At 39.0% G+C, this 18,425-nt stretch overlaps 1 protein-coding gene across 8 annotated transcripts in view; it reads right to left on the bottom strand.

The window, feature by feature from the left end:
- Nucleotides 1-2,512: 2,512 nt before the first annotated feature.
- NT5C3A (5'-nucleotidase, cytosolic IIIA) overlaps nt 2,513-18,425 on the bottom strand; it is a 33,501-nt gene continuing 17,588 nt past the window's right edge. For 7 of the 8 annotated variants that reach the window (XM_045005728.1, XM_045005734.1, XM_045005730.1 and 4 more), the window contains 8 exons: nt 11,247-11,345; nt 10,671-10,740; nt 9,850-9,896; nt 9,250-9,335; nt 8,715-8,804; nt 5,090-5,252; nt 4,425-4,625; nt 2,513-3,479 (listed from right to left, as the gene is read on the bottom strand). In XM_045005728.1, the coding sequence (XP_044861663.1) occupies nt 3,378-3,479; nt 4,425-4,625; nt 5,090-5,252; nt 8,715-8,804; nt 9,250-9,335; nt 9,850-9,896; nt 10,671-10,740; nt 11,247-11,345 (858 nt within the window). In that variant the 3' untranslated portion in view covers nt 2,513-3,377. Of the gene's footprint in view, nt 3,480-4,424; nt 4,626-5,089; nt 5,253-8,714; nt 8,805-9,249; nt 9,336-9,849; nt 9,897-10,670; nt 10,741-11,246; nt 11,346-16,436; nt 16,502-18,425 lie in introns of all 8 variants that reach the window. The other variant, XM_045005736.1, reaches the window with a different exon arrangement.

Here is an 18,425-nt window from a genome sequence, read left to right as displayed (position 1 = left end):
CCTACCCATACCCAACAACTCTTCAGGTTCACGTGCAGGCTTCTCCCCAGCAATTACTTCCCTCTCCCTCAGCTCCTCTGTTACCCCTGACTCCTTCAAGCCTTTTCATTGCTTCTGAGGGGGAAGCATGTGTTTGTATTGTAGTTTAAATGAATTATTACTTAAAGTTCTGTACTAATATGCCTACTATGCTGCCCCATGCTGTCCAATACTGCACTAGATGCCTAGTAAGGAATCTATTTGCCAAAAACCATTTTCTGAATCCTTTTAGTTGTCTATATCATTACAGACATATTTGCTGACAGGTATTTTGAAATAAATTACCAAAATAATTGAAGCTGGTGTGATTGTATTGTGTTATTTTGACAAATAAAATATGTAGTATTTGAAAATAGTGTACAGAATTTTTAGTTTTTGCTGTCGAATTCTCCCAAGAGTAAGTGATCATAGAAGGAAAGTGTCAATTTATTATTAACATACAGCCCTCCTTATGGAAATATTTTTGAATCCCCCATTTAGCATGTACTTTACTCAAGGAAGGAATGGTTACTTACCTTACAGTAATTGTTTTTTACTGGAAGGGTGCAGAACATCCAACAATTCGTGGTCTCTCGTACCTCTCCCAAAAGTAGGTCAAGCTTCTGCCAGGCATTTTAACATCTTGGAGCCCCTTAAATAAGTTGACTGGAGAAGATGGTGAGGGGTTCACTGCCTCAGCAGGGGATGAGGAAATTGCAGGTGAGATAAGTTGTTCACCCTTGTCTGTCTGATCTTTGTCTCTAGTATCTGAGGCTGCTTTAGTTGACCTGCTTGGGAAGATCTATATTGCCTCGTGGGAGAAGGGGAGTTAGTCCTGGCACAGGGGCAGTAGCTACTGGCTTGCAGATATGGTATTGCATCTCTTAACCAGCAGTGTTACAGGGTGATAAGCATGTGGATATAGATTGGTGGGACACAATGGAGGACATGAGGTGGCCTGTTCTCAAAAATCCTTGCCATCTCCTTTTGAGAGAGCAGTTCATGTTTCTCAATGTGATCCTAATGGAGGGGAGATGAGTCCATACTGCACATCAACAAGGAGGATGAAAAGGAGTACACCTCCTCCAATGGTGGGGCTACTCTTTCAGGCATGCTGGGATGTTCTAATGATCACTCTAGTAGGGAAATGAGTCAGTACTGAGGTCTCTGTACTACTGGGCCCATAGAAATCACTCCATATGCGCTGTGCCAATAGGGACTGTGCCAATGAGCAAGATACTAAGTAGGTGAGTGCAAAAGAAAGGGTGGTCCACAAGTTTAGTGGGTACCAGAGGCACATGTTTAACAGGTACCAAAAGGATCTAAGTCTGGCCATTGGCTACCCTTTGCCTATTGAGTCAGAGCCAGGGTGACTCCTGTGTTTGGATTTCATAGTCATGACAAGGGTAACCAATATCTGAACCTGACTGTGGAGCCATGCTCCTTTGTACACCTCTCAGGGGTCATCAATGCCAGAATGGAAGTGAACATCTAGGGTCTCTTGGTTGACAGCATGGGTGCTTCGGGTAGATTTTTGAGTCACTGGAGCACACTGGAAAGAGAGTGACGTGATAACTGAGGCCTATCTACATCCTTCCTTTTGCTGTCTGAAGGCTTGTAAGAGAAAGTTTTAGGCAAGCCGCTCTAGCTTTTTGTTTGATTAGAGAGAGCATATTGAACATTGCTCAGGAATATCAGTGCCCAGCTGCAAGCAGGCACTGAAGTGTTACAGAAGGAGCAGGTTTTTAACCCTGGGGGTTTTGCTTCTATCCTACCGCTGGATCCCTTGTACTTGTCCTTGTCTAGCCTCTAAGCAAAATATCTGATTGTCATTTGACACAAAAGAATTTAAAGACTACAACTCACTCCTGAACTAATTAACATTACTAACAATAACAGTCCCTAGAGGTGCAGCAGTGGTAAGAGAACAGAGCCTGCTTTAGATCTGCTTTACTCCTGGGTGGAGACAGATGCAAGGACACCTCAGGAGTGGCCTCACTGACACTGCTGGCCAAAACAATCCAATCCTATGTGCCTGGGGCACATGCACATTAAAAGTGGAATCTGTATGGCCACTCCAAGAACCACCTTCACTTTGTGGGTGGGGAAAAACAGTGACTGCCAACTCACTTATTGTTGGGGTTGAATATATGCAGCAACAGTATATAACTTACTGGGCTTACGTAGCAGCCAGTTTGACAATAGGTGAACACCCTGGTTAATCCTGTGAAAGGAGGATTTACATAATGAACTGTAATGGCACCACTAATTAAACTAAAACTTAGATTCACAAGAGATGATTAATAGGATAAAACAAGGCATGTATGTACAGTATTTGGCACTTTAGAGGTATTTAGAATCACTGTTATAATATGGGATGTGGTTTACTATATAGAGCAGCATAAAGAATTAAGCCCTGAAAGTGGGATGATGTGCTAGTTTGTAAAATTATCCTCACAGAACTGAGAAGTTTTCTTTGACTCAAGTGTAGTACTGATTACACCAGAAAAGCAAGCTACCTGTGTAATTCTCCCACTGCCCAGCTGAAGGGTAAACCTTAAAAGGTAACCAAAAGAGCAAACTGTATTTTACAGCCTTCCATTGGAGATTTTTTTTTGGTAGTTATTCTCTAAAGTTGCTGCACAAAACACCCAAAGCCAATCAAGTATAGACTTTACAGGTGACTAACATTTAACTTCCAACTGTTACTGATAAGGCAGCGCTATTTAGTTAAGAGTAAACTTTAGCAATTTTTTTAAATCAGTGATTTGATGTAAAGTGATACTAGAGTCCATATACAGTAACATTTTGTCTGAACCACGACATCTTTATGTTGTATCATTTTCACCGGGGGGGGGGGGGGGGAATTTATGAAAACTTGTACTGTGAAACATTAAAATAACCACTGCCCTCAAGTGCAACTATGATTCTTGAAAATAGCTGTCTGTGTGAGAACTCAGGACTGTACAAAACGCAACACAGACCCCTGCACATTAGCTAATCACAGAATCTTTACATCTTAAATATTACAAAATAACTCCAGCTTCTAAAACACCCCTCTCATATGCATGATTAAAAGAACAAATTGTAATGTCCTCTAAGCACTAAAGTTAATCACATCTGTTAAAACAGAGCAGAGGTGAGAGACAGTGAGGGGTGGCATAAGAACAGTAAAGCTTCCAGTTAACAATGGATGCTGTATATTACTTTTAGATACCAAAATGATCAAAAATTTTAAATTAAGAATTACAAGAGTTCAGAAAACAATATGAATAATAAACACATCTCTAAGATAGCAGAAATGTGCTCTTCTGTCCAGTTGTCCCATTAGGATAAGTAGAGTGACTTGAGGATGCAATTTACAGGATTTTCTGTAGGATGGAATTGGCCACATCCAAAGATTCATCTTTCACCAAAACAATATCATAAGAGTCCATGTATTTTTCCAGAAGCTCTTCTACCTATTTATCAGCATGAAGGGGGAGGAAGAAAGAAAGAACACCCAGTTAATAGGTTTTAATGTAGAAAAGTCAGCCACCATTATAAAATTATATCAAGTCTTTCTTCCAATTATCAAGGTGAAATACGCATATCCACTGCTAGCTACTCAGTGTTTGAGTTCCATATAGTTTGTGGAAGTGAGACTAAACGCACGTTAAAATTCAAACCACTTATTTAAAAATAAGTATATATGGCTTCCCCCCCCCCATTATACATTTATGGCAGGCTACTCAAGTCTTCATGCATAATGATGATGTCAATGAGTAACAAACCAGGTTGAAACTTGTCTCAGCTCCATGAAAGGAAGAGGCTGTGGAATTTGGGAATGGACTTCTATTGTGTCATTAGTGGATGAGAAGAAAATACAGGCAGTATTTTACACCCCATGAGAGTGGTATATATTTCAACTTGAAATGCATCTTCACTTTAGAAGTGCCTTTTAGTTTTGCAGTCAAAGTCTTGGTCTCATCCAAAGTAGGAGAAACTAAAAGCAAGACACTATTGCAACTCTGGAAAGACACATAGGTGGGACTGAAGGAAAAAGGGACTGGGTTTAAATAGAAAGAATGAATCACCCCCTATAAAAATGATTGATTACTTTATAGCCTTTCCCCAGCCCCAGAATTTCATATCCCAGCAAAACAGCTGCTCCAGAGGTTCCAGTAAAGATAATACTAAAGGATGGGGGACAGTTAAGCTTGTGCTTTAACAAGTCATTGGTGTGAGGTGAGGAAACCCTTCGAGTGTCAACTCTTTGGAATACATTTGAACTGTAGAAGATACTAAAGGGGTAACTTTAATAGGTACTTAAAGCTTTATAGAATGTCTTTATTTTGCTAATCCACAGTATGTGTGATTAGAAGGAAATATTCTAGCCCAAATGGACCAACATGTAAACTACTTACTTTATCATTTAGATAGCCAATCTTAAGAATGTGTTCAACATTTGTTACTCCATCTGCCATAGTTAAGTCTCCCTGTGAATCTCCAAGCAATATGATGTTGCTGTTGTCTTTTAACTGTTTGAAGTACTCTGTGTTCTTCAAGGCACCATCATGTTTGTTATAAACATGAATCAATTCTCCTTTAAATCCCTTTAACACACCCTATTAAAACAAATGCTAAAAGTTATTTCTAATGTTATGAGAACAGATTAAATTTCAGAGTGACATTTGTATATTTTATCTCTAGATGTTTTATTTTGGACAAATATTTATTCTTTTAATCCTCTTAGTAATGAGTCTTGCATAAAACCTATCAGAGAGAGAAGCATTGCTAAGGGGCTAGACTGCAAATCGGTGATCTGTCATGAGCAAAAAGGTAGGACACCGTTGTACTGCCCCAGGAACAGCCCACAAGTAAGCTAGCAACCACCTTGGTGATGTTATCTTCTATTTGCTTTGTGCCTAAGACACAGTGCACCTTTTCCAAATGGCAGGGCAACTGGCTGCATCTTCTGCATTAACATGCTCATTTAGAGTGTGGTGTTATGCTGTATTATAGGGGTAATACATACTTTATCCCTCTAACTACCCCTTTCAGCTCCAGAAATGTAGTATTTCAGACTTACGTTCTCATCAAAATCCATGAAATTGGAAACTACTTTGACATTAGAATGGTAGACGCCAGCCTGATGGATGACTTCCTCTAGAATGTCTCCAATCCCAGCAGAAAATATGAACACAGGAATATTATGTTCATTGAGCTTATCAAAGAAGTTCTCATATCCTTCCCTGCAGAACAGGATATAAATACAAGATAAAACACAGAAAAAAATCCCTAAAACATGAAAGGTAAATTTTCAAAGGATTTAATGGGGAAAAAAGTGAATTTTCCATAGGCATTTCACTGTATTTATGTTTTCATAGGTTTTTTTTTTTAAGGCCAGAATCGACCATTATGATCATCTAGTCTGACCTCCTACATAACACACATAATAGACATTCACAAAGTAATTCTTGCATTGAACTGTAACTTCTGATTTAGCGAGAATATATCTTTTAGATAGATAGCCAATCTTGACTTAAAGATTTCAAGTGATGGAGAATCTAACACATCTCTAGGTAAATTGTTCCAATTATTAAAAAAATTAATCAAGAGATTAAAAATATAGTCGCAATTAATTGCAGTTTTAATTGCTCTGTTAATAATAGAATACCATTTAATTAAATATTTTTGGATGTTGGAGGGCAAGTAGGGGTGTGTGTGTGTGTGCGTGTGTTGGCGGAAGGACAGAGTGTGTTGGTGGAGTGAGAGACAGTATGTGTGTGTGTCTGTGTGTGGGTGGATGCTGGATTGAGTGTGTTCAGCACGCTGTCTCTTTAAGCACTGCACTCACTAGCCTGAACACTTGCTCAGACAGCAGCATCTGCTGGCAGCTCCTACTCCTAACCCAGAGGTAGCAGCACAGACAAGCTCCCTGTCCCCCAACCCTAGTTCAGCGGAGACTAGGTACACGGGCTAGGGGATGGGGACCAGGGGCATCCTTACCCATGGACAAAGTACACAGCTGTGTAGGGCACCAGAAAATTGGAGCACCAAATTTCCTGGTGCCCTGCGCAGTTGCATACTGCTCCAGCCCCTGCTCCGGCTCTTCCTCAGGGTCCCACCCCGCTCTGCCCCTGCCCCAGCCCCAGCCCTTCAAGCTCATGCTCTGCCCCCACTCCCCTGAGCTCTGCAGCATGGTTGAGCCTGAATTCACCGGCGGCAGGAAGTGCAGACCCGGCCCCAGCCGTGCTGCCAGTGAGTGCTGGGGGGTGGTTCCCCACTGTCCCCCAAGCCAGCCCTGACCCCCCCCATCCAGGAGGCCTGGGGACAGCCCCTCTTCCCCGGTGTGGGGGGGGACTGCATAGGGCACCAGAATAGCTAGGGATGGCCCTGATGGGGACACCCCAATATCACCCTCCACCCCAAGCAGCTTGGCCAAGGGTGGCTCCAAGCCAGGGGTGGGGGAGTGTAGGAGCAGCAACAGCTGAAGACAGCAGAGCAACGGTGGGAAGAGGTGCCCTCCCCCCTGAGCGTGGCATCCTGGGTGGTGGTCCAGCCCATCCTGCTCATGAGCCAGCAGCAGCCAGGCTCCCCTTGTTCCCAGCTCAATAGTGACCAGGTTCATGAGTGGGGGGAGGGGGACACCTCGACATCAGCCCCCTCTCCCGCTCTGCACAGCAGACAAGAGGCAGGCTCCCGGTCTAGAGCAGTTTGACCAGAGGCGGGCCCATGGGGAGGTGGGGGAGGAGAAGAGAAGAGGCAGGAGCAGCAGTGGAGCCGGGCAGTGGGTGGAGAGGCACCTCCCTGAGCATGGCGCCCTGGTGTGGGATCAATGCTTGTTAGAAATAAATGCATTAATTTATTTTAAATTAATTGCATGCTTCAACTGCAATTAATTGACAGCGCTGTTAATTGCCCTCACATGGAATACAGTGCAAAATCTTTTTTTTAGTCAGAATTGATCTAGTTTCATCTTTCCACCTTTGGATCTTGTTATGATTAAAGGGCTCCCTAACTATCAGAAACCTTCTCTCTAGGTACGCACGATTAAGTCACCTCTTAACCTTCTCTTTGTTAAGCTAAATAGGTTGAGCTTCTTTAGGCTCTCCCTGTAAGGGCTTGGCTACACTTGCAAGTTACAGTGCAATAAAGGAGCCCCGGGCGCACTAGCTCACTTCCCATCCACACTGGCAAGGCACATAGAGCGCTCTGACTCCACGGCTACAGCGCTGCTGGTACTCCACCTTGGCAAGTGGAATAATGTTTGCTGTGCCCCCGCTGGAGCGCCACAGAGCCAGTGTGAACGAGGTGTTGCATTACCGCACTCTGATTGACCTCTGGAAACGTCCCATAATCCCCTTAAGTCAAGTGGCCACTCTTGTCATTGTTTTGAACTCGCTGTAGGAATGCAGATATGCCCTTTCAAAGCTCCGTTTCTGACAGCTGGCTGCTTATCTCCTCCGGTGTTGCAAGAGCTGCTAATGTGGCCACGCCAGTGCGCTTCCAGCTGAGAATGTAAACACTCAGCAGTGTTTTCCCTGCTGTGGTCTCCGGAGGGTGGTTTAATTGCCAGCTCTCTACAACTGCAAGTGTAGCCGTGCCCTAAGACAGGTTTTCCAGCCTTTGAATCATTCCTGTAGCTTTTTCTGAACCCTTTCCAATTTGTCAACATCTTTTTAAAAGTGACATCAGAAGTGGACACAATATTCTACCAATGGTTCAAATAATGCTGTATATCACTTCCCTGCTTCTATTCTGTATGCTCCTGCTTGTACAGCCAAGTATAGTATGTTATAGTTTATGCCCAAATTCTGAAAGTGTTTTGTGATAATGCAGATTCATGCAGCTGAAATTCGTTTATACACGTGCACAGATGCTGCAGTGCATTTCCCTTTAAAAGACGGGTCTTAATATAACGCTTCTTTGTGGTTAAAAAATGTTTTTTCTTATCTGATGCAACAATAAAAAACTGTGAAGAAAATTATCCAGTATCATAGGCAAGAATAAATAAACCCAGACAAATTAAATTCTTGCATCCTAAGGCTGATTGAAAAACAACAACAACAAAAAAACCCCCACACATTCTAAACTTACAGCCAGCTCTCTCAAAAATCTCTTTGGAAATGCTGATAGAAAAGCACAGAATATAGAAAAAACACTGGAAAAAAATAGTAAGCACACTAGGGGCAAGGATGCTGGTTATTAAAACTTGTTTCTATTCTTAGGGGGAGAATAATATTCCACTATTATTTCAAAAATATAGACATTCCTAAATTGTCTTACTGCTACCTTTGTTAGTATTTCACATACAAATGTAGGGAGATTTTCAAGGGCATAAAGTCAAGTGCCTAAATCCCTGTGGCACTTTTGACAACCTCTCCTGTACATATATCTATGAGGCAGTTGTTATTCCTATGAACTTTCTATGTAAGATATCATGTCAAAAGTTGTCCGAAACAGTAGAATATTCGTAGTTTCAAATATCTCAAGTGTTCATTCTAATACATCTTTCTATCATGTTAATGTATTTTTCAGATGCAAAATAGACATACAAGTTATGTAATATTCACATCCAATTTCTTCTGAAACTTATGTATCTACAGTTTTCAACAAAAATGGTTTCCTGATATATGAGCAGTAAGCATAATGGCAATAGTGTAGAGTCCATGGAAACACTTTAAACTGATCGGACACTCAAAGAATCTTACTTGAGCATAACATCAGATTCCCTCACGATTTCTGCAAATTTATCCTTTTGTAAACCTTGTTCAACAAGTAAAGTATGTGATTTATTGTACCTAGGAATAAAAAAAGAAAAAAAAAGTCAAACTTCCATTGCCTTAAGGATTGTAAGGTTTGCATTTAAGTCTTTGTAAGCTTTTTAAGATGATCTACTAATGTGAGAAACTCTAAAAATACCCTATGACCAAGTTATGATTAAATATGTATCCAGCCAAAACATGGGGAAATAATATTTAGTTTTTCAAATTATAATTAGTAAATTTGTTCACTAATGTATCATTGAATTTTGAGGAGGAACACGTTTACATTGTTCAGAATGCTCCGAGCAGCGTCAGCAACAGCAAAAATTGGTTTTGTGCAACACTCCCCAAAGAGAGGTGAATTAAATTAACTGAATTAGCAATAAGTTAACTTTAGCCCATATAGTTAGAAAGACTTTTAAAAAGTTAAATCTTACTTCATTGTGAAAACTGTAAAAAAAACAAAACAAAAACCTCTTACCATTCAACTATGTAAGGATATTTTTCTTCAATGGTAAGATCAGGGTCAATTTCAATAGCATAATATGTTTCTTTCAGCTGCAATAACTGAAAAGAAAACCAGAACTTAAGATCTTTCCATTATAAAAAAAAGCATTTAGAATAATCACCTATGTCCAACCTCCATGCTTTGATCTAAATATTCAACTCAGTTTATCTGTGATTTTTATATTTACATTATTAGTAGTTTGTAATGGAATCTGAAATGCTTTATATTGTATTTTTGTATGCTTATGTACGGCTGAGTGCAAGAAGTTAGTTTATATACATAACAAAGATTAAACATAAGTACATTGTACATTTTGTGAAACTAGATTATTTCTAGTTTTGATAGAAAATACATATGCTTACATTATGCAAGGTTAACAATTTGAGAGCTTGGCTGGTAAACTCCTGACTCCACTGAAGTCAATGAACAAACTCCCATTGAATTCAGTGGGGCCAGAATTTCACTCCGTGTTTCTTACAGTGCAGTATAAATCACATCACTCTAGAACTAAAATATAATGTGAAATGAATCACTCTGTTCCAGTGATCAATGGCTAATGCATTTTCTGGTTACCTTTTTCCGACATTCTTCTGTGATGAGCTTACAGTTATCAATGACATCTGAAAAGATTATTAAAAAAAGTCACAAGAAGTTTTATCTAAAGGACTGAATTTCTCTCAAACTTTTTATTTTCTATGCCTTGTATAATGCTGAAGAGCAATGTTTGAGCATGTGCTACTATACCACAAGTTTGCTCACAACTGTTCATACCAGAGTCCATTAGAATGCATACTTGTCTTTCAAGAGTTTGATTGAAAAAGAATAATTAGAAAGAAAAAAAAATAAAATACTGATGTCCCTTATTCTAAATTTTTAAATTGAAAAGTTTCTCAACATATTATTGTAGCCTGACAACTTTAGCAGCTCGATTTCATTAAGACACATCACCTCATTTCCTCTGCTTTAAGAGGAGGGTAAAGTGTAAATTTCCAAGAGCTGCAGGGGGTTTTAACCATGTGACTCTTGCTAATGTCATTATTATAACCCTAGGCAACTCTAAAAATGCGTAACACCACATACACAACCCTGTAACCGATAAAGTCTTCTTCAGCAAGTCTAAATTATTAATGCAAAGATAACCCCACTGGAGTTGTACACTATAATTTCAAGTCTGAGTAATTGAGATTTGATCTCTTACGATACACTGAAACACTGATTGAGAATTGTTTTAAAGTGGAAAGCAACTAAGATAGTCTAAAAACTCATTTATTAGACCGTACAACTCAAATAAATCAAGCGCATGTGAAGTCTCCATATAGTAGGGAAAAACAAGAAAGAAAACTACATGCAGTAGTTACAAAAAGAAACACACACTTCATATAAAAAGTACTCACTGTGACATGTTGGACATCTTTTTCCATTGTAAGAAAATCTACTTAATGTCATATCAAAATCTGTAATGATCTATTAAAAGAAAAAAAAGTTATAAAACAGATGCACAGTAAAGTTAAATGCCTAGAATCTGAATGATCACTACTGATAGCTGTGAAGACAATAGAGTTATCACAAGTCTCCTTATAAAGACTATTGAAATACCTTAGTGTGACTATAGAGAATTAGAACAACAATTATGATAATCACAATTATATAATATCATATTATAATTAGAGTAACTCATTAAAAATAATATGCTTTTGCATCTTGTTCTGAGTTATCCTTTTAGTATCCAGAGTTTGGACATCTCCTGACTTGGCTACATTACGTCACTCACTATTTAATGACATTAGTGGAAAATAGTGAAGTTATACATTTGAATTTAGGAGGTTTACTGAGATAGTTCAACAGATCTCCCAACTCTGAAGACTTATTGAAACTTGGCTCCAGTCATACACACATTTCCGCTTTCTGGCCTAGAACAAACAGCATGATTGTTTGTTCTATCTTGCACACATCTTTATCCCACTTTTCACCTGAAGTTTGGCAGCTCCACCTTTGATGAGTCCACAGATGATTTCTTCTACTCTTCCTGGGTCCTTGATATGGACAGTCTTCTTCTGAAATTCTGGCATCTATAAGATATAGAACAGAGAAGGAAATAAATTATAAACTAAAATATAGACATTTAATTGTTAAACATTAAAGGGCAGGTACTACATATATAGAGTTCTGCATAACATTGAGTAGGATAATGGAGAAGTAAAAAAAAAAAAAAAAAAAGATAAAAAGCCCTGGGACTGCTAGTGGTCCCCAAAGTGCATACAATCTCTGTTCATCCTTGTCAATGCTGCTTCCTAAATGATTTCTCCTTTGCTCTCCTCAATTAGTCACTCCCCCATTTCCACCATCACCCTATGTATCAACTGGAAAGTAAGGGGTTCTAAGGAAGAAGAGAAACAAGAAATGCTGCGGCTGCAGCACCACCTAGTGGCTGCAGTAAGGCACCAAGAAGTAGAAAAAGTAGGATTTAAGAGTGTCGTTGTGTGCCCTTAAGACTGATGGTTTTATCATGGCTTTTAGTGGTTCCTAAGATGTTCAGTTCACTTATAAAGACTGACCTCTGAATCCACCTCATAACTGTGAGGACTGTGCACAAAACATTACTTGTTCTCCCAAGGTGTGCCCACAGTAATCCATACAGGGCATTCTATGACACATTTCAGTACTGCTGGAATTGATGTAAATTCAAGGAAACAGAAACACAAGATGGTACTGTTAGGAGACGGCACAGAAGTTTTGCACATTAACTTTTGAAAAATTGGAAGGACTGAGCAGTCTTACTGGCAGAGTTGTCAACTTATTCAGTTTTGGGGGAGAGGAAGAGACAGCTCAGAAGAACTTGACTTTGGGGAGAGGGAAAATACAGTAAAAGTTAGTTCATTTCCAAGTTTTCATGAGTCAGTACAATGCTCCAACTGCATGGGTTGCACACACTATTGGGGAACATTTATATTCAAATCCAAATCTAGTTTCAACTGATAACCCCTTTAGGACATTTGCAGGTTGTCTCCACTGCCAGTGATGATTTAGGTTAGTGGCTAAAGTACCGATCAAGTTGTGGTAGTCAGTCATTCCAACCAGGTGACCAGAAGTGCTCCATATATATTTTGTTATGACTCTAAAGTTAGTAGCAGAAGCTGAGGCACTGCTTACAGTGGTGCTCTTACCCTGTGAATTCACTGTTCACTGCCCAGCATCATTCCTACCATGCCAAATCCTTTTTCTTGCAAAGTCCCTATGCACCACCTATCACCTGCACAGTGATATCACCTGCACCACCTATCTCCTGCATCTGAGGCCTTCTGTAACCACCATGGGGACTATGGGATGTAACTGGCCATGAGTTAATGTTTTCATTCACTGTTCAAACACAGCCTGCATCAGTTCATGCTTGGCACATTATCTTTGCCACATAAAAGCTAGAAAAATGTTTTTAAAAGGAGCATAGATTCTCAAATAATTGATGGGGCTACCAGAGAAATTCTTATTTGATGACTGATGAACATCAATCTAATCATGCAACACTGATCTTTCTTTCTGACCTTGACGCTAATTTCTCTCATACTGTACCCTCATATATTTAACAGACTCTGGGGGCTCATTGATAAATCACTGTGGAAATAAAGCCCAAACAAAACCAGAAAAACTAACCTTAACAGATCTTTTATCATTTTCACCATTTTGTTCTGGGGGGATAAATCCTGCAAATGCTGACAATGTAACTGACAATTAAGATGACTCTTAGATTTGTATTTAGACAGAGTGAAAGCATTATCCTCTACTGCCAACCTTCAAAAAACACAAGACACTGGGATATATTGCCCCCAAACTGCACTGTTTCCAATTTGCTTTGTGATTAGTCTAAAGACTTTAAATCCAATGGGGCCTCAAATAGCTGTTAGGAGGGTTACTCTCACTCTACATGCCTCCAGCTTCCATCCAGGACACACCACATGATCCATTGTTTACAGCCAAGCTCTAAGAGACAACCACATTTGCTCCAATCCCTCAGACAGAGACAAACACCTACAAGATCTCTATCAAGCATTCTTAAAACTACAATACCTACCTGTTGAAGTGAAAAAACAGATTGACAGAGCCAGAAGAGTACCCGGAAGTCACCTACTACAGGACAGGCCAACAAAGAAAATAGCAGAAAGCCACTAGCCATCACCTTCAGCCCCCAACTAAAATCTCTCCAGCACATCAAAGATCTACAACCTATCCTGAAAGATGATCCCTCACTCTCACAGATGTTGGGAGACAGACCTGTCCTCGCTTACAGACAGCCCCCCAACTTGAAGCAAATACTCACCAGCAACCACACACCACAGAACAAAAACACTAACCCAGGAACCTATCCTTGCAACAAAGCCCGATGCCAACTCTGTCCACATATCTATTCAAGTGACACCATCATAGGACCTAATCACATCAGCCACGCCATCAGGGGCTCACCTGCACATCTACCAATGTGATATATGCCAGCAATGCCCCTCTGCCATACATTGGCCAAACCGGACAGTCTCTACGAAAAAGAATAAATGGACACAGATCTGACATCACGAATCATAACATTAAAAAACCTGTAGAACACTTCAGCCTCTCGGGTTACTTGGTAACAGACTTAAAGGTGGCAATATTGCAACAAAAAAGCTTCAAAAACAGACTCCAGTGAGAAATTGCTGAACTTGAATTAATATGCAAATTAGACACCAACTCAGGTTTGACTAGAGACTGGGAATGGCTGAGCCATTACACACATTGGCTGAGCCATTTCCCCATGTTAAGTATCCTCACACCTTGTTGTCAAAGTGTCTGAAATGGACTATCTTGATTATCACTTCATAAGTTTGGTTTTTTTTCTCCTGCTGATTATAGCTCATCTTAATTAATTAGCCTCTTAGAGTGGGTAGGACAACCCCACCTTTTCATGTTCTCTGTATATCTATCTATCTTCTTGCTATATGTTCTGTTCTATGCATCCAATGAAGTGGGTTGTAGCCCATGAAAGCTTATGCTCAAATACATTTGTTTAGTCTCTAAGGTGCCACAAGTACTCTTGTTCTTTTTGTGGATAAAGACTAACACGGCTGCTACTCTGAAACTCTTCTTATTTTAGGATTGAAGAGCTCTCATTCTTTCCTTCTCCAATCATTTTTCTGCCTCTCTTGGGCCGCTCTCCCAATCTCCATTTGTAATTTATTTTCATTCTTCTGCTTCATGTCCCACAGTTCTCCCCTACCCATATTTTTCCTCCCTTTCCTCTCACTTGCTCTCTCAATCTTCCTTCAGCCCACATTCCCTGGGCTCTCTCAGTTTTCAAATCATATAGCTGAGAGGGCAGACTAGTTTCAGTTTCACTGGAAACAATGAAGAGATGGTCATCACTGTTACTAGAGGCAGATCACTTGCAAAGACTATAGGGAAGTTGTATTCACCTTAACCGAGGTCAGTCACTTTTAATGGAACTGAAAGCAAACAGGAAATGTCAGCCATTTTGAATAGAGCACTGCTACCAGAAATCAAAAGATCTGGAGAAACTTTGGGGGAAAAAAATGCACATCTAAAATTGAGACTTGCAATAACATCATAGTACGGCAATTGTTGCCTTAGATTAACAGCAATGTATGAAGCAAACTACAATTTTTTTTCCCCATGGTTGAAGGCGCTTCTCAGAAGTTAATAAAAATTTCAAATATTTATTACAAATACATACTGAAGCCAACTCTGCTATGTGTGTAGGATTGTATAGTGACAGCACATTACAGGTAAAATATTTCAATACGGGTTGAGAACTGGTAGAACTCTACACTGCCACTCAGGTGACAAAAATCCATTTCCAGTTGCTCGTGCTACAGGATGGTTCCGGGTGAGAATACTGCCAAGATAGAATGCTCAGATTCTTTTGTAGGAAGTTACAACTGTCTTGTTTTGCTCACAAGTGATCACTATGGCTCATGAAGTTAGTTTTCGTGGGGAACATTACTGTTAACACACACACACACACCCCAGTCTCAATTCAGATTTATTTTTTATGTCGTTTCAGTGTCGTAAGCTGTTACCTTCATGAGCACTACATAACCAAGAAAACTGTCTAGACTGGACTGCATTCTGGATACATTTGTTTTATACCATCACCCACAACACTTAAAATTCTGTTGAGTAGTAAGTAAGGTGCCATTTTTATACAGTCACATTTCAGACAAGAACCACTCTTTATGCAGTGGTGCAGGCTAACTGAGCATCTGGACCTCTCTTGTCCCTTTTAAATGAATGGATATTCACAGTGTTAGATAATCTGAAAGTTAAATTAGGAAAAAATAAAGGATGGGGAATCATTAAAGTTCTGACAAGAACACAGTAAACTCTTCATAAAAGATGCTTATCAAATCTGTTGGTTAATCAAGAATCCTCTCATGAGTCCTTTGAGAGTCACACCAGAGTTGCATGTATTATTCAGATATAGAAAAGTATTCACAAGAACTATTGTCAGTACATCGGGTGAACTAGAGAGTCATATGGTATGAAACTGAAAACATTGCAATTTTCAACTTTTTCTGAAGCATTTTATAGAACATATTAAAATTCATTTTGCAGTCTGTGGATTGCTGATAGACAAATCTGGAATAAACGGGTATTTTATGCCTGAGCAAGAGAATTCCTACAGTATTTGAAAGAAAAGAGTTCCTCAGCCTTGATCTATGGTTCTTTCACTCCAGGAATCTGAAAGTTTACTCACCTCTGAATCCTTCCATTTCAATTACATAAAATGGATGTGCGTGTTTAGAAAGGAGGGAAATCAAAATTATATAATTGTCCTACGCAAGTAGTATTTCAGACATTATTAGCCTGGCTTAGTTACCAAGAAGAGAGGGAATGATATCGGAGAACGGTACATTTAAACTTCTTTTTAATTCCTAGAAATTTCTCTGGGCATAATTTGAATATCTTGACACTGATATTGCTTTGCTTTGGACTAAACCAATTTCTTTTTTCTAAAGTATTTCTGAAAATACTTTAAAATATTATGTTTATTTTTTCTGCCAAAAAGACTGTTCTAAAAGAAGAAAATGTGATTGTTTCAGTGCATGACATTTTCAGCAAGCATTTCTGAACATAAAGAAAGCATCATGCCTCATCTATGTTGCAAAGTGGCTTACCTCACTCTCACTGGTACTAATTGATGCTGAGAACTTGTGCTTCTCCTTTAGTTCCAATATAGCTTCTACATTAGAATCAAGGAAGAAAGGCAGATTCAATACACAATATTTCAGAACAAAAGTGCCACTTCCAAAGAGAGGACAACTCACATTAGTTAATAAAATCCAAATCCTGTAATGTAGATATTTTCACAGGCAGAAGCAGGCCTGCATCATGGGTACAATCTATGTCCTTCAATAGACTGGAAGTTTCTGTCAGGAAGTTTTATGTTAGATGTTTAAATAGTTGAAACCAATGTCTCTACTTATGAAAAAGCAGTGAACTAATCATTGTAAGTGAAAATTTAATTACAAATAAGAATACAACAAGCTATTACATTTTGACGAAAATATGTTGACCATGGAATTACTTTAGTTGTGTGTGTCCTTTTAGTACATTTTAAGTGCACTACTTTTTTATAAGTGATCACTAGCTTCCTATTGGGTATTACAGAGAAAAGTATGTATGACTTATACTTCAGTACCTTCCCCCCATGCTCCCGACTAAGAAGCTTATTGTTTTTTGCTGCATTTGTGATCACGGTCTTCATAGCCAGAGTAGATAAGAGGATCCAAGTTGGGAGGAATTCAGAAGACAGACAGAAATGAACTAACATAGGAGTGCAAGGTAAAGCCCACAAAAAAGTCACGTGAACACAGAAATTCTGAATTAACTGTAATCACTCAGGAAAGCTCTAGGAGTTAGCTCAATATACACAGGCCCATCAAAAAGTCTGACATGTTGGTTGGTTGAAAAAATAAGATGTACCAAGAAACAGAGAACACTTAATCGGCAATTCTATAATCACCATCTTGAATCCTGTGTTCAGTTTTTGTCACCTTGTCTAAATAGAAAGCCTAGAAAACAATGAAGATTGTAAGAAGCCAAGGACTTCAAAAGGATTAGAAATATATGAGAAGTTTAAAGCAAGTTTTATGGAAGTAGTCAGTTAGGCACTCCTATTAAACACTTATAATAAAGATGTGAATGAAGATCCACAGCCCTGGAACATTCTATAGAGGATATGCAGAAGTTACTGCAGTAGCCCATCAAGATACAGTTATCTTTGGAATAGGGTGTAAAAGAAGGTGATGGTGTTGAAAGGCAATTCTGACATTGCTGAGATAGATTGTGTGTCAGCCTACATGTTGATGAATGAGCTCTAATTGACAGTGCAGATTCAGAAAACCTTCAGCCCCATAAAGCCATAGTAGGAGACAACTTGTATAAAGAAGATATGGAGACAAGTTCTGAGAATAAGGGTAACAACTTGCAGGACCATTCAGTACTTAAGATCTGCATCTCATACATGGTTATGTAGTGAGAGAATTATTTAATGAGAGAGTTGTAAGTTTATTTAATGTTTAATTTATGAAGCATGATTCTCCTGTTCTTTTGTTTGTTTTTACATAATGTCCCAGATATTTATATATATTATTCCTGTTTTTTTCCATCATTACTATTGTATATAAATAACGTACATTACCCTGGTAGAATATGGTAGAGAGAGAAACTAAAATTAGATCTGATCACAAAATTCATACTAAATTTAAAAGGGCAAAATCCTGGTTCCATGGAAGCCAATGAGACCAAGTGTAGGCTTAAAAATAGACTCCAATCTGCCTGAAAAGCAACAAATAGAAACAATGATTCTAGTGACAGTTGCTTTGTTACATTACAAAATCTAATTAAAAAACTGGCAGCAGATAATTCAAGATTTAGAGAAAGAGAGAGAGTGTGTGTATGTTTGTTATGAAGTTCTTAAAACTACAGGGAAATCTAGAGAGCTGATCCAGGAGATGAGCGATAAAATTCATTTTAAGTAGTGCCAACCTGACAATATTAGTGATGTGTTCATCCATCTAGGTTGTTTGACTGTTCTAGTAGGAAGAATGTTAAATTTGACTAGTTTTGATTTATTGGAAATTTATATTCCCAGATATTGATCT

The sequence above is a fragment of the Mauremys mutica genome, chromosome 2 (assembly GCF_020497125.1).
Source record: "Mauremys mutica isolate MM-2020 ecotype Southern chromosome 2, ASM2049712v1, whole genome shotgun sequence".
Taxonomy (NCBI): Eukaryota; Metazoa; Chordata; order Testudines; family Geoemydidae; genus Mauremys; species Mauremys mutica.
This window is presented reverse-complemented; position numbering and strand designations above follow the sequence as displayed.